At 43.4% G+C, this 17012-nt stretch overlaps 1 protein-coding gene across 3 annotated transcripts in view; it reads left to right on the plus strand.

Annotated features, from left to right (window-relative positions):
- Positions 1–17012, plus strand: part of itgb2 (integrin, beta 2) — an 82991-nt gene that overhangs the window by 50669 nt on the left and 15310 nt on the right. For 2 of the 3 annotated variants that reach the window (XM_061691650.1, XM_061691651.1), the window contains exons 12-14: positions 3386–3618; positions 9713–9932; positions 10012–10226. In XM_061691650.1, coding sequence (XP_061547634.1) covers positions 3386–3618; positions 9713–9932; positions 10012–10226 — 668 coding nt within the window. The remainder of the gene's footprint in view (positions 1–3385; positions 3619–9712; positions 9933–10011; positions 10227–17012) is intronic. The other variant, XM_061691653.1, reaches the window with a different exon arrangement.

Genomic DNA, 17012 nt, shown 5'->3' on the forward strand with positions numbered 1-17012 from the left:
AGGCTAGACTCAGGACAGAAGTATTTGCGAGCAACAGTATGGTTTCATGCCTAGAAAGAGTACTACAGATGCATTATTTGCCTTGAGGATGTTGATGGAAAAGTACAGAGAAGGTCAGAAGGAGCTACATTGTGTCTTTGTAGATCTAGAGAAAGCCTATGACAGAGTACCCAGAGAAGAACTGTGGTACTGCATGCGGAAGTCTGGAGTGGCAGAGAAGTATGTTAGAATAATACAGGACATGAATGAGGGCAGCAGAACAGCGGTGAGGTGTGCTGTAAGTGTGACAGACGAATTTAAGGTGGAGGTGGGACTGCATCAGGGATCAGCCCTGAGCCCCTTCCTGTTTGCAGTGGTGATGGATAGGCTGACAGAGGAGGTTTGACTGGAATCCCCGTGGACCATGATGTTTGCAGATGACATTGTGATCTGCAGTGAAAGCAGGGAGCAGGTGGAGGAACAGTTAGAAAGATGGAGGCATGCACTGGAAAGCAGAGGAATGAAGATTAGCCGAAGTAAAACAGAATATATGTGCATGAATGAGAGGGGTAGTGGGGGAAGATTGAGGCTACAGGGAGACGAGATAGCAAGGATGGAGGACTTTAAATACTTGGGGTCAACCGTCCAGAGCAATGGTGAGTGTGGTCAGGAAGTGACGAAACGGGTCCAAGCAGGTTGGAACGGGTGGAGGAAGGTTTCAGGTGTGTTATGTGACAGAAGAGTCTCTGCAAGGATGAAGGAAACGTTTATAAAACAGTGGTGAGGCCAGCCATGATGTACGGATTAGAGACAGTGGCACTGAAGAGACAACAGGAAGCAGAGCTGGAGGTGGCAGAAATGAAGATGTTGAGGTTTGCTCTCGGAGTGACCAGGTTGGATAAAATTAGAAATGAGCTTATCAGAGGGACAGCCGATGTTTTGGAGACACGTTAGAGAGAGCAGACTTGAATGGTTTGGACACGTCCAGAGGAGAAATAGTGAGTATATTGGTAGAAGGATGATGAGGATGGAGCTGCCAGGCAAGAGAGCTAGAGGAACACCAAAGAGAAGGTTGATGGATGTCGTGAGGGAAGACATGAGGGCAGTTGGTGTTCAAGAGGAGGATGCAGGAGATAGGCTTACATGGAAGAGGATGACACGCTGTGGCGACCCCTAAAGGGACAAGCCGAAAGGAAAAGAAGAAGAAGAAGAATGCCAGTTTGGCTGCTGCCGTAAATGATGGAAGTGAAGTGTTCTGGAATCGGGAGGTGATTGGTTTGTGATCGTATTATTGTTATTGTTTTGTGTCCAGCGCTTTGTTACAGCTGCGGCTGTTGTGCAAGCGCTATATAAATAGAGTTGAGTTGAGTAATATTTGATAAGACTGCAGGTCTTTGACATGATAGTGCTTCCATGTAGTCCAGTGGCTGGACTTTGGCTGTCGCGGATCTTGGAGCCTGTCTCCAATCATAGGCGGAGAAACTCAATGACGGGGTAGTCATTATTTAATTTGCCACAATGTGATGAAAATTCAGAATGAATTTTGACACTTTTTAGCAAAGGTTAGGTACAGTGATCCTCACTCTATCACAGTTCACTTATTGCAGATTCAGTGCACCGCGGACCTTTTTTGTTGTTGTTATAAAGATCAGTGTAGTGCAGTACACTTAGCTTTATTGGCTATATGATTTTAATGGGGCAGCAATGACTCACATAACGTCAAATGGGCTCTTATTCTTAACAGAAAAAGAAACCTTACTGAGAAATCTCAACTCATACATTTGGTAAGTCACCCAATTGCTTGAGGATACAAAGAACATGACTAGTAAGCCGCTGTTCAAAACACAAGGCACTGTCAGATTTTTAGGAAATAAACTCACAAATACTAACCTCAGCCCCACAAAGAGCTCATGCACACACTCATAACAATATCGACAGGAACAAATGCACGTAAAGAGCAATGTTTAGCTTGATTTTCTACAACGTACAACTGCAGTTCTGTAGTTTAAAACAATGATTCTGAACTGGTGGGTCGGGACCCAAAAGTGGGTTGCGGACCAATTTTGTGTGGGTTGTGGACAGCTGGTAAATTTTTTTAATGCATTCGTATTCAGATTCTCGGTCAAGTACAGAGGTGTACCAAGTTCCCACACAGAACAAAGTAGTAAAGCGACGAGAAATGTTTCTTCCTTGCACTCCACTATTTTACTCTGTTGACATATACAGAGAAGCTCAGCCTCTGGCTGGTGGACATCATGGATATGCTTTGAGTGGTACAGCAAACTCATTTGAAATGGCATTTAAAATTAAAATAAACTGTGCATGTGTTTTCAGAGGTTATTTAAAAAAAAAATCTGCGCTTAACTTCTTCAAAAGTGGGCCGCGACAATAGTAAAATGTGGGTCCGAGGGTGGCAACAGTTACGAACCACTGGTTTAAAACATCACTTCAGTGAACTGTCTCGCTTCACTTCATTGTGCGTCGCCTCTCGTCCCTCTCCATATCTCCACCGGGAAGCATTCTTTGGCAAATGGACAGTGCCACGTTAGGGGGAAAGCTCCTCATGGTTGCAACATTGTAGACAAGCGTTGAAAGTCCAATTGCGTTGATGTTCTCCACTCAATAAAATACCACCGCCAAAAGGCTCCAATAGAGCTATTGTAACAGACTGCCGGTGATGAAGGCGCACACAACAATCGCCGATATGCTCACTGAAAACAGTCCAAAACTGGTGAGCGTGACACACAACAAACATTAAATGACAAAAAGAGTGTAAACATTTTCAAATTAAGGAGAAAATTAGTGTAACTGTTGTAATAAGCTGCCAACTCACATGCGCCTCTTTCATCTCCCAAAAAATAATAATTTTAATATCAAACTTCAGTTACTTTCCATATTTTCTTAATTTGTCACCTTTAATATGTTCTCAAATATTTTCTTTTGCTAGAAACATCTTGTTCTACAAAATGATATTAAATTAACAGTGAAGAATTTAAAAGTGCCAATTTTGTCTAAATTTGCTCCTAAATGCAAAAGAGGTAAATTGAAGATATATGTGACTCATTTCTGCATTAATAGATACATGCAATATGCCTGTTTAATGTGTAATCTAAACACTTAATACAATCATAGCAGGAGGTGACTTGACTTGATCTGTCCCGCTGGCGTTGAGTCTGACACTTGATTGAGTTTTTTTAAATGCAAATTGGAGGTGGAGACATTTGGTTATAGATTCTTACCTGTTTTTTTTGTTTTTGTTTTGCTTATTTCTCACATTAAAAAAGGAGGTTAAGAATGATTTATTTCACTCAAACCAATGTGTTTTGGTACATGAGTGTTATGTAACTCTAATGAGCTTAAAGTATTTTCAATTTATGGGCTATTAATAGTTTCTCTGATTCTTAAGTTGCAGGCAACACTTTGTCGGTCAGTTCTGCGAGTGCTCCATTGGCAACAAAGATGAGAAGTCCCTGAGAGGATCATGTCTGAGCCCAAGTGGCACTGAATGTGAGAGTCATGGAGATTGTGTGTGTGGCAGATGCCAGTGCCACACCACAGCAAGTGGAAACAGTTACTACGGTGACTTCTGTGAATGTGACAACGAACACTGTGAGAAGTTCCAGAATAAATTATGCGGAGGTAATGATTTCCCTTTTTATATAAAGACAATACAAAAATGGAGGTCGTCGTGGTGCTAATTAATAATAATGTGTAAAAAATCTATAAACTCAAATGTTGACCCTAATTGTCTGGTTAAGATGCATGCGGCCAAGATGTGATCATCTTTTGATGTTCCTCTTGAAGCAGAAGGTTTTTGGGTCCCTTAGAGTAGTAGTTGGGAGCAACTGTATAATTCCACAATTGGTTTTAACATTGTCAATCACAACAACAAGAAAACAAAAAAGCTGTGTAATCTGTTGACCTGTTGGCATTTGTGATTTTTTTTTTTTTTTGGAGGGGGGAGGCTCCATGGATTGCCTGTGAATATTCATTCATCCAGGTCATTGTATTCTCGGGCCGTTGAAATAATCACAACTGGACTTTTCTGGTTTTCATAGAAGACGTTTCAGCTCTCAGGTGGCTTCAACCGTTTATGAGCCAAGGCTAGAATTGAGTACGAAAAGCCGGTCTTGAGGTCAAGTGTGGGGATCTTCCAGCTCTAGCCTGATTGTTGATGTGAAAACCAAAGTATTTATCCTCTACATTAGAGGCAGCCGCAACCAAAAATGGTTTTTGGTTGCGGGTGTAATAATAGACTGTATGTAGAATTATCCCTTAAAATTACATGAAATGAATGGCAATTTTCTCTTAGCTTTTTTTCCATTTAACAATAAAACGTGCATAGAAAACACATGAAAATGAATACAAGATTAATACAAATAAAATTAAAAAATCTATTGCCCAAATAAATACTCTTCAAAACATCTAGTGGTAGTACCAGTTTTCAAGGAAATAAATAAAGTGAAAAGACTTCAATGCAAAAACAAAGTGCTTAAAGTAACAATCAAGTATGCTTACCAATTAACCAGTAAAAGTGCTAATAAATAAACTGTTTGCATGCTTGTCTAGTATGGGTGTCCGGTCTTTGGGGCGTACCTGTCTTTGTCTCAGGGTATTAAGTGTACCGGAATGTTGTGTTGGTTAAAAATCCTGAGTCCCTTGGATAGACCTGTCCCATCTTTCACTCCTGTCCACCCTCATCCAAAATTTTAAATTACAAACAATTCTGACTGAAGAGGTCTGTGAAACGGTAATTCATTCCACAACTAAAGCCCAGCTTGCTCAACGAATAACCTAACAGAAACCAAAGGCAAACAAATTATGTTAAACGTTTTGGCAGCTCATGCCAATGCCGAGGCCCAGTGGTGGTTCAGGAAACTTTTACCTGGGGTGGCAGGAGGTTCAGTTGGGTGCAACACACACATTTCAATTCCAGACTTCATTCTCCGCATTTCCTAGTAAATTGTTTGCATATCACATGAATAACAGTCCTTGTAGCCTGTTGCAATAACAATTCTCAACAATTACAATTAAAATATTTTTATTGTGGCGGCACGGTGGGCGACTGTTTAGCACATCTGCCTCACAGTTCTGAGGACCGGTGTTCAAATCCCGGCCCTGCCTCTGTGGAGTTTGCATGTCTCCCCGTGCCTGCGTGGGTTTTCTCCAGGCACTCCGGTTTCCTCCCACGTCCCAAAAACATGCATGTAGGTTGATTGGAGACTCTAAATTGCCCTTAGGTCTAAATGTGTGCGTGAATGGTTGTTTGTTTATATGTGCCCTGCGATTGGCTGGCGACCAGTACAGGGTGTATGCCACCTCTCGCCCGAACATAGCTGGGAAAGGCTCCAGCACGCCCGCAACCCTTGTGAGGATAAAGCGGATGGGTGGATATTTTTACTGTCACGATAAGTAATCGTATGATATTAGACTGGACCCAAAAGCAGACGGAGGCAAAGGAAGTAGATGAGAGTGGTTTATTTGGGGGTACCTCAGTGGTACTATATCCGAGGCATGATGGTAGTCCATCGGAACAAGGAACATGCCGGAAGCGGGAGCGTGGGCAGGTGGAAGAACTGGACGGCGTGACTGAGCGGGCAGCGAATCGGGTGACACAGAAGGAGCACTGGAGGTAGAACACAAGGATCAGTACACATGCAGATAGCCAAGTAATCAATCGAACATGGCCGGAAGGCTAAGGGTACTGGTGGAGACAGGCTTGAGCAGAAACACATGAAATGTCGGGTAGATTTTGAGAGATTGACGGTGCTTCAACTGAACCGAGGTGGGATTTATGACTTCAGTGATTGGGAAAGGATCAATGAAGCATGGCGTGAGTTTACGTGATTCGGTCTGGAGAGGAAGGTCACGAGAGGAGAGCCAAACCATCTGACCCACCTTGAATGCAGGCGTAGGGGAGCGATGAAGATCCATCAATCGCTTGTTTCTTTCGGCTGACCGAGCCAAGGAAGCCCTGACATCCTTCCAAATGGATTGTACTCGTCGTAGGTTCTCCCTCACCGAAGGAACTGCCAGTGTGGTCTTGTTCCTTATAAAGAGGTGGTTGGAAACCATAACATGCCATAAAGGGAGACTTGTGGTGGAGCTGGTGAAGGAGTTGTGGGCCTATTCAACCCACGGGAGAAAGGCACTCCAGGAGGCGAGATTGCATGCAGCCAAGCAGCGCAGAGAAGACTCCACATTTTGATTGGCCTGCTCTGTCTGGCCGTTGGATTGTGGATGGTATCCAGACGACAGACTGACTCCTGCGCCCACCACCTCACAGAACTCCTTCCATACCTGCGAGGAGAACTGAGGATCTCGGTCCGAGACGATGACAATGGGGATCCCGTGGTGCTTGAACACGAGAAGGACTAGGAGGTTAGCGTTTTCGAAAGCAGAGGGTAACTTCGGAAGGGGTACGTAATGGATACACTTGGAGAAATGATCAATGATGGAAAGAATGATGGTGTGACTTTCAGAGGGAGGTAGGCCGGTAACAAAGTCCAAGGCAATGTACACACAACAGACCAGCTGGGGACAGATGTGAACTTTTTCCTTGGGCACAGATGGAGCAGGCTAGGATGAACTCTTGGGTGTCTTTTACCAGGCTGGGCCGCCAGAAGCGTTGTTGGATGAAATGGATGGTGCGGGTGATTCTGGGATGACAGGTAAGTTTGGAGTTGTTACCACAGAAGTTTCAGCGCGAGCAGAATTGAGTACGAAAAGCCGGTCTTGAGGTCAAGTGTGGGGATCTTCCATGTGGCAGCCCCAACAAAGCAGGAGGAAGGGAGGATGGGATCCGGTTCCACCGGGCTGGAGGGGGGTGAATAAATGCGAGAGACGACGTCCGGCTTGCCGTTACGGGAACCAGGGCGGAAGGAGAGACTAAAGATGAAACGACTGAGAAATAGGGCCCAACGAGCTTGCCGGGGGTTTAGACAGTTGACGGAGCGGAGATGGGCGAGATTCTTGTGGTCGGTCCGTATGATAAACGGAGATATGGTCCCCTCCAGCCAGTGCCTCCATTCCTCCAAAACCCAGATGATGGCCAGCAGCTCACGATTTGCTACTGTCATAATTCCGTTCAGACGGAGAAAGGCAACGGGAGAGGACTACAGTGTCAGTGGCGTCAACATCCACAACAAACTGGAGCGAAGGGTCGAAGTGTCTCAGGATGGGGGCTCTGGTGAATAGCTCCTTAAAGTGTTTGAATGCTTGGGATGCAGCAGGTGTCCACTGGAATGGAGATCTTGTGGAGGTGAGACTGGTGAGAGGAACGGCCACTTTGCTGTAATCCCGGATTAATCTACGGTAAAAGTTTGCAAAACCTAGGAAACGAAGCTCTTTGCAGGTGGAGGGAATGGGGCAGTTGATGACTGCTTGGATCTTATCCAGGTATGGTTGTAACTGTCCTTTGGCAATGATGTATCCCAGGAAGTGGACAGAGGAGAGGTGGAATTCACACTTTTCAGGTTTCACAAAGAGGCGGTTCTCAAGTAGGTGTTGGAGGACTTGGCGGACATGTTGGTGATGTTCTTCGGGAGAGCAGGAGAAGAGGTGGATATGGTCTAAATAGACAAAGACAAACTGGTTGTGCATATCACGGAGGATGTCGTTAATGAAGGTTTGAAAAACTCTGGGGGCATTGGTTAACCCAAAGGGCATGACAAGATATTAAAAGTGTCCAAGGGGGGTATTGAAATCAGTTTTCCATTCATCCCCCTCTCTAATGTAGATGAAATGTTATGCGTTGCGCAGGTCCAACTTGGTGAATATCTGGGGGTCACAGAGGCGTTCGAATGAAGGGTCATTGAGGGGCAGCAGGGATTTATTTTTCACGCTGATGTCATTGAGTCCACGGAAGTCAATACAGGGGCGGAGAGTGGTATCTTTCTTTTCAACAAAAAAGAACCCAGACCCCAGGGGGGATGAAGAGGGGCGGATAAGTCCAGAAGTAAGGGAGTCACGGATATAGTTTTCCATAGCCTTTTTTCTCAAGGCGCGAAAGGTTGGAGAGGGGCTCCAGGCAGGAGGTCGATAGCGCAGTCATAGGACTGGTGGCTGGGGTAGTGAGATGGAAAGATCCTTTCTCCTTACTGCACACTGGAGAGAAGTTGTGGTATTCTTCTGTAACCCATGAGTGAGTGATTGGTGTTGCTGGTGGTTGAGGTTTTCTGGAGGGCGGAATGGCCGAGAGAAGAGAGTAGGAGTGGCAGAAAGGACTCCACCCAGTGATAGACAGGTGGATCTAATCGATGGCAGGGTTGGGCTTTTTGAGCCAGGGGATTCCGAGGACTAATGGGGTCTCAGGGGAAGGAATGACGAATAGTTGGAGGGTTTCCCAGTGATTTCCTGAGATGAGTAGTGTGAACGGTGTCGTCTGTTGACTGACAGGGGAGATCAGTCGCCCGTCCAGGGTAGTAACTTCCTTAGGGACCGGGAGGGGTTCGAGTGGTAGCCGGAGGTGACACGCCAAGCCCTCATGAATGAAGTTGTCATCGGCACCGGAGTCGATGAGGGCTGTGACCGGGGTATTGCAATCTGAGCCAAGGATAAATGAGGAAATGGTCACGCGGGAGGGAGAGCTGGGAGAAGTGTTGGTTTGGCTCACCACAGCGCTCTCGGTTCGTGGAGAGCCCTGTCTTTTGATTTTATTGAGCATGTAGCGATGAAATGGCCTGGCCCTCCACAATAGATACATAAACATTGACTGAAGCAGCGCTGACGTTCCAGAGGGTCTAATCTGGTTTTCCCAAGTTGCATGGGCTCCTCCATTCCAGTGGGGGGTGATGAGGAGGTGCCAGGGGGTTCAGGATGGAACAGCTAGAGGCACTGTGCCCAGCCGAAGGTGCTCTACTGCTTCTTCTAACCCCTTTATCTCTTGCTCTTTCACATAGGTGATTGTCCAGTTTTATCGCTAACGAGATTCCTCGAGTGAGGTGGGCTCGTCCCTGGCTGCGAGCTCGTCTTTGAGCTGCTCAGACATCCATCCATTTTCAGTACCGCTTATCCTCACTCGGGTCGCGGGCATGCTGGAGCCTATCCCAGCTATCTTTGGACAAGAGGCGGCGTCCACCCTGAACTGGTTACCAGCCAATCGGAGGTCACATATAAACAACCATTCACACTCACATTCACACCAATGGACAATTTAGAGTCTTCAATCAACCAACCAAACGTTTTGGGGATGTGGGAGGAAACCGGAGTACACAGAGAAAACCCACGCAGGCATGGGGAGAACATGCAGACTCCACAAAGGCGGGCGGGGCCGGGATTTTAAACCCGGTCGTCAGAACTATGAGGCAGATATGCTAACCAGTTGTCCACCGTGCCGCCGCTGCTCAGACAGTCCCTTAAAAAATAACATTTTAACACGGCGTCATCCCACTCACACTGACGCGCTAGAATCCTAAAATTTATAGAGTGGGAAGCCACGGAGCTGGAGCCCTGAGTGATGGCCAGGAGGCACCGAGTCGCTTCCCTGCCTTTAACGGGGTGGTCGAAGAGATTCTTAAGCTTGGCCAAAAATGAGACAAATGATTAATATGGTATGCAATGTTTGGGGGTAATAAATTGACAGTAGGAACCTTTGAATGTGAAAAAGGTGGGAATCCATGCTAGGACCGTAGAACAGTTGATAAATTGCAATAATTAACTTCCTACTTACGCGATACAGTTTTGTTTTCTGCATAATATAGTTCCTTTCCTTTCGATTCCTTCCAACTAATAGGGAATGGTAAATGCAACTGCGGAAAATGTAAATGCCACGAAGGCTTTGATGGCTCAGCGTGTCAATGCACAATGTCAGAGGAGGGGTGTCGTACCCCAAATAATACCATTTGCTATGGCAGAGGAAATTGCAAGTGTAACCGTTGTGAGTGTAAAAACGGATACCAACGTCCACATTGCCAGACATGTCTTGGTTGCCCTGACCCCTGCCAAACCAAATTGTAAGTAATGTAATTATTCAGCACTTTTGAAGTTACGGATGATAAACACTGACTCGTGTTCCTTTTCATCTTATTTCAGAAATTGCATTGAATGCCTTGGCTTTGAATCTGGTCCTTTAAAAAAGAACTGCAGTCTGGCTTGCAAAGAGAGCATTTCGCATGAAATGACAGATCAGTTTACTATTTCGAGCAAACTGTGCCAGCAAAAGGACACAAACGGCTGTTGGATCAAATTCAAGCTTGATCAACAGTTTGGAGAGGATAAGTACATGGCTGAAATTCTGAACCAGAGAGGTAAGATCCCATGTAAATACATGAACACATCCCATTCAGTACTTTTATTTCGATCCCTGGGCCGACATTTATCAAGTATGCGTATGCCCAAAAGTGTTGTGCGTACAAACATTTCCATGCAAAAATGGGATTTATCAAGTTGGAGTTACGCGTGTGCGTTGGGACCTGCGTAAATTTATGCACAGCTCTGATCATGTATACACACAAAACATAACCTAGCGGTCGAACAGTAAAACTACAAATAGAACGCCTAAAGGCTTCTTTAAGGCTTCTTTATACTCGCGCGGACGCCGACCGCGCTGACTTCAGCGGCTGTTCCACACGCGCAGTTTTGAAAATGTACTGCAGTTCACCTCCAAGTCGGGGGTGTCGCTACGACTGGTATTGGCTAGGACACCACAGGGTGGAGTTCCCGCTGCATTCTTTTGGCCATTTCCGGTACCCGTTTTTTACTTTCTTTTCAGTAACAAGGAACGAAGCAACAACAATGGTGACCATGGAACAGTGTCTGCTAGAACAAATGGACTTAGATGACCAGATGATACGTTTAATTATGCTGCAAAATCGATCGAGAAGGTGACGGCATAGATGGTATGTAGAACCCAGGGGCACGCCGAGTAGGTCATCACAGCATGTGACTGAAACGGACCAATCGAGAGATTATCTCCGCGGCGTTCGACGCGCAGCAACAATTTTTGACGTGTGCGCATCAAGCTACGCAGAGGGGCAATTCGTCAGTCACGTGATGCAATGCGGGCATTGTTGGCCGCGCAAGCGCGGGAGTATAAAGAGGCCTTAAGAGAGTTGCCAAACCCATCCAAGAGCACATTCAGCTCCTGTCGTCACTGGCATTTGTGGCCACCCGGACATTTTAACGAGATTGGAGAACATGCAGCATTTCGCAATCGACACTAAACCGAATCTTGCCGTGGTTCAATTATTTCCCTGCCTGCAGATTACATCCAGTTCCCATACAGACATCACCAACAAACCAAAATTTAACAAGGGTCTCCCAAACATACTGGAGCAATAGACTGCAGCCAAATTTCAATTAAAGCACCATCGCAAAAAATTCAGCAGGACAAGAACGTAAAAGGATTTCATTCAATCAATGCACAAATATAACTTGCGATCTGCATCGCTTAGAGGAACACATGATTCACTCATTCATTCTACAGAATAGCCCTGTGGGTGCATGTCAGGTGCTGTGGTTGACGATGGCTGCATGCATTATGATGTGTCCCATAATGTTTGCAATACAGCTCTCCATAATTGCTTCTCTTCCCCCAGTTAAAGATAGTTCTGATCTGTGGGCCGTGACAAATTTTTGTTATCCAGTTTGATGTCAAATAATTTTTTAGACTGTTCTTTTCTCTGATCGATAGAATTAACAGCAGCGGTTATATTCCACATAATTTTTTTCCTATTGTGTGTGACACCTGCATTAATTGTTCCAGAAAGTTAAATTCCAGCAATTACATTTCCACTTCTCTGACAAATTCCTCAATCAATGTTCTCGTGGAGAGGAAAGTCAATCTGCATCCTCAGGACAGGGTGACCTTTACTTGGCATCTTTGCAATCAGTACTTTATACAGCGTTGAGAATGCTGGTGGGTGGAGAGAACGCTGGTGTTGGATGTTTGGCGTACCAATGTGCTGGACTGTACGGTTGGCGCTCCAAGGAAATTGCCCGACAACGCCACCCTGGGAACTCCACCCAGGGAAATAGTTGGATATCAAATTACTTTAAGGCACACAGATACATTCACTCATTGACAACAGACGAGGGTCCAGTTCAAAAAGACAGACTTGATTACACCAATATGTACGTAATGACTGCTAAGAATACCATTTATTCAGGTAAAATGGGAGTGACAACTAACAAGGGCTGAGGTTTATCGGGGTGCAGGGGCTAGTGGTGATTTGAGCATCACCAATCAAAAAAGAACTGGAAAGCACCCAGGTCCACGTGGCAATCACACTCGCACAGTGAAAGTACCCAAATCCCAAGCAAACACAGCACACAACACCAAGAGGGGGGGATCCCACCACCAAATCATCATCACCATAGTCCTGTTTCCAAAATAATTGTAGGTGATAACGATCTGTCTAATTTGATTCTGGCTGTTGGTTGTTGATAAAGCATTTTAATATAACTAATTGACTGTATATTGAACCCGAATCTATCTAAGGTTTGAGAGAGAAATGCCCAATTTACCCAAACAAACGCTTTTTCTGCGTAAGTTCAAAGTTTCTATGTAATATTGCTGCTTTATTTTCTTTTTGTATATTGTCTATTAAATGTAAAGTCCTGTCCGGTTTTCATCAATCAAATCTGGGAGATTTTTTTGCAATTATTGATGGATATAATTTGTAGTCAGTGTTAAGAATTTAGTTCTAAAATTATTACTATATTATTTGTATTTTCTTTCTTTGGGAATTAGTTATGATAGCTTCTTTCCACAATGGGGGAAGTTTGCCCGCATCTTTAATACAGTTAAAGGTTCTCATCAAGAGAGGGGACAATTCTTCCTGAAATATTTTATACTAATCTGAGGAAAAACCGTCACTTCCCGGCGTTTTGTTTGAGTTAGAGTTGCCAGTGGCTTTCTTCATTTGTTTTCTTAAGTAATATCTGCTGTAATATCCCTGTTCTGTAATTCACCAATGTTAGGTGGGTCTAATTCACTTAAAAGGTGTTTAATTTCTTCCTCTGTAGTTTTTGACGAGGCGGCACGGTGGACGACTGGTTAGAGCGTCTGAGTCACAGTTCCGAGGACCGGGGTTCAATCCCCGGCCCCGCCTGTGTTGAGTTTGCATGTTGTCCCCGTGCCTGCGTGGGTTTTCTCCGGGCACTCCGGTTTGCTCCCACATCCCAAAAACATGGATGCAGGTTAATTGAAGACTCTAAATTGCCCGTAGGTGTGAATGTGAGTGCGAATGGTTGTTTGTTTCTATGTGTCCTGCGATTGGCTGGCGATTGCCAGCCAATCGCCAGCCTGAACTGATACACCCTGAACTGATTAGTTCAGGGTGTACCCCGCCTCCTGCCCGATGATAGCTGGGATAGGCTCCAGCACGCCCGCAACCCTAGTGAGGAGAAGCGGCTCAGAAAATGGATGGATGGATAGTTTTTGAGGATTCTGTGTATAATTGTTTATTATAGCTTACAAAAATGTTTTCTATTTCTTTTGGATGGTGTTTCAAATTGATTAGTTTTGGGGTCCCGTATTTTAGAAATGGTGCTATCTACTTATTTTGTTTTTTAAAATTTATTTCTATTTTTTTAAAGTCACATACTTTGCACTTGAAGTTGCATGTGAATCTTTCAGGCTCTGTTTTTTGCGTCTGCAGCGTTGATGAGTTGAGGCCCCTGGTGACTGACTCCAAAAAACATCTCATTGCTGTGATTGACAACATGGGTTTTGCTACCTAGTATGAACCTGTTTTGCTCGGGGATCAAATACTTAGTTCAGACGGTAAAATGCGCATTTTAAAGCTTTTATATTGTGTGCAAAGAAGAAGAAAGAGTCAGAGAAACTGTTAGCACATCTGACAACTACTTTGCAACTGCATATTCTTTTTGTATTTTTTTTTTTTTATTGTGGTGAAAAACTCGGGTGACATGTTGTACAAACACTGAACACAACCACTTGCTCCTCTATTTGTATCGTGCAACAGTGTTCAGGACGCCTTTAAGACTCTTTCTAATGGCTAATGTTCCGTTTCACATCACAATCAGTGATTCCCTGGGCTATTATCCTCAGTGTTGCCCGTACACATTAGGACACATTCAATATTTAACATTTACGGTTGTCAGGCCCGAACCATATTCCGAGCAGATCGATAGGAAAAATCACTCAATGAACGAGCAGTTCCCCAAGGAGATTAATGAGAGGCGTAGAGTTTAGTACCCGTTGATAAAGGAGTTCTGCGACAAAGGCAAACGAGCGTGGTTACTTGTCGACAAGCTATATGTCGACGGCCAACTGTTTCGTGATGCCAACGTCACAACCTGGCTCTTCTAGATAAGTACTACTTTTGATCTGTTGTCGTTATGGATTGTCAAAAATGTATTGTATTTTGTTTCATTCTTTCCACTTTTGCTTAGATAAACAAAAACAGAATCACGCATGCCACCAGCATGAATCATCACTCCTATCTCTCTGCTTTCCTGCTCTGCTTGCTTCCACAATACCAAAAAAATCTCCCGAAAACTGTCAAAAAACAACGACAAAGAATGCATAGTACCAAATCTATTTAAAATTATGATACACACACCCATTATATGTCACACTTAACATTCGTGTCTGGGAATGTCAACGGCATTCGAGCGCAGGCAAAGTGAATTAAGATTATTGATTATACCATTAAATTTAAAACAGACCTCCTCCTATTACAAGAAATGCACCTCACTAAATCAGAAGAAAAATGCCTCATTGACTCTTAATTTCACTCAGGTTATCTCGGCCTTTTATAACTGGAGACAAAGAGAAGTATCATTACTAGTCCATAAAAGAATACTTTTTACAATAAATAGTACAGTAGTAGATCCAGAAGGCCGATATATAATTATACAGGCTACGATATTTAACAAGCTTTATACAGTTGTCAATGTATACGCTCCAAATAAGGATAATCCAGCCTTTTTTCACATCCTCTTTTCACACTTGTTAAACTTGTCAGCCACTTCTACAATTATTATCAGAGGTGATTTTAACCTTACGCTAAATGCCCTAACAGAGCGCTCAAATGTAAAAAATAGTAATCAACCACAATGAAACATTATGTATTTAGGTATCAATAGTTCGTCAAAACTGACAGAGCTATGATTTAAGATGCTGGAATAACTTGCCTATATCATTACTGGAAAGAATAGCTACAATAAAAATTTAAACCTTACCTCAAATAAATTATTTATCTTCAATGAGTCAATTTAAGCCCACATTTTAATGGTTTCAAACCTTAGATTCTGCTGGAATACATTTTTATTGAAAAAATAAGAAAAACAGAATCAGTATCTACTCTTCAGAAAACTAAACAGGAGGGAGACCTAAATGGTCCCAACTTTAAACACTATTATTTCGCTAACCAATTACAATACCTCATCAAATGGTTGCACCACAGTGAGAAGTGTGATTCTTGGCTAGAATTGGAACAAACATACTGCAACAACATCAAGCTACCAAAACTCCCATTTATTTCTACTAGTCTTAAACGCCATAAATGTTTCAAGAATCCAATAATCGCATCCACCTTAATGGCGTGGTGGCAAAGTTTAGAATCGACAGGATCTCAATTAGGTCCCAGTATGCTCTCTCCAATCTGGCATAATCCAGCTTTCAAAATTAATAATATACCCCTTCATTTAGTTCATGGGAACAACATGGAATTAAGCACCTACAACAACTATTTAACAATAATGTTTTTAGGACATGTGATGAACTGTTCCGAGAATTCCAAATAACAGCCGGAAACTGGGGCGGTGTGATTGTCTTTTCTGTTACAGTCAATTAAGGTACCAGTCTCCTCTAGCAAATTTATACCACCCTTTCCCAAAAATGTATATATGCATAAAATATGCACAAAAGTTGCACCTATGTCACGACAAATTGTGTGGGATTAGAGATACTGTAGCGTATATTGGGTTTGGATAAAAGTTTAAGTAATTTGGGGGAAAGGAAAGTCTGGAGTTAGACGCCTATTTCAACTTCCGGCGTGATCCAACGAACTTCAGAAGGTTATAATCTAATTATATTTGTCTCGTGTAGGGTACAACATCTCTTTTTACGTTGTTAACTTTTAGGAAAAGTGACGAAAAACCTCAGTACTTTAGAAGGCTCACTACATGGATGAAATAATAGTTCTCGATTACAGCGGTTTTACTGTTTCACTCAAACACACAAAGTAGACAACAGGACGTGACTTTTTAGATAAAATTTTATTTACTCTACAGGGGAAGTTGGGGAAACAATGCAGAGGGACTTTACTACGAAAAGCTACAGATAAACATTCGTAACGAAGGCTGAACTCGTGCCATAAGTTTGGGATGAATGGATGTGCAGTGAGCGATGCTCGAGCTGGGAATTAGGTGCCCGCTAGTTTAAGCCCAATTATGCACCAATTTGTACTTGGTAATCAGGAAGTTGTACTCACATTGGGCAGAACACAAATAGGCAGGCGGGTCAATCCTTCCAATGGCGAAGCACAGGCGTCGACAGGTTGATTTGAAGAAAAAGGAGGAAAAAGAAAAAAGCAAGGGTAGAGTGTTCGCCACGTCCCCAGAGAAAAAGCACGCAAATCCTTCCTGCCCGATTCCTCTTGGTGGTGACTCACCCTCAACGATGCCGGTAACGGGTTACTCCAAAAATGCGTCATAAGTAATCTAACGCGTTCCTTTTTATATAAGTACAGTTACAGTTTCAGTGACTTTGATATCTATACCAATAGTTACTTTTTTGTTTATGAGATCCAGAGCGTAATAAGTTTTTGATTCTGAAATATGCTATTCCATCTTAGACAACAGATAATTATCATTAACAGACTACAGTGCTTGGGAACATGAGGCAAGTCAATTAACAAGACACTTGATTCAGTCACAGTGCATGTCATAAGTGTAGACCAATTTTCAGCCTTTGTTTTAGCAATGACTAATAAAACAAAGGAAACACACTATATTCTTAACTATCCCTAACTAAAATGACTAACTACAATGTCGAAAAAAAGGCGACATATTTATAAACGGAGCCATCTGGGGCAATGACATCACGTGACGTAATGCACATT

This window comes from Phycodurus eques, chromosome 12 (genome assembly GCF_024500275.1).
Source record: "Phycodurus eques isolate BA_2022a chromosome 12, UOR_Pequ_1.1, whole genome shotgun sequence".
NCBI classification, from domain to species: domain Eukaryota; kingdom Metazoa; phylum Chordata; class Actinopteri; order Syngnathiformes; family Syngnathidae; genus Phycodurus; species Phycodurus eques.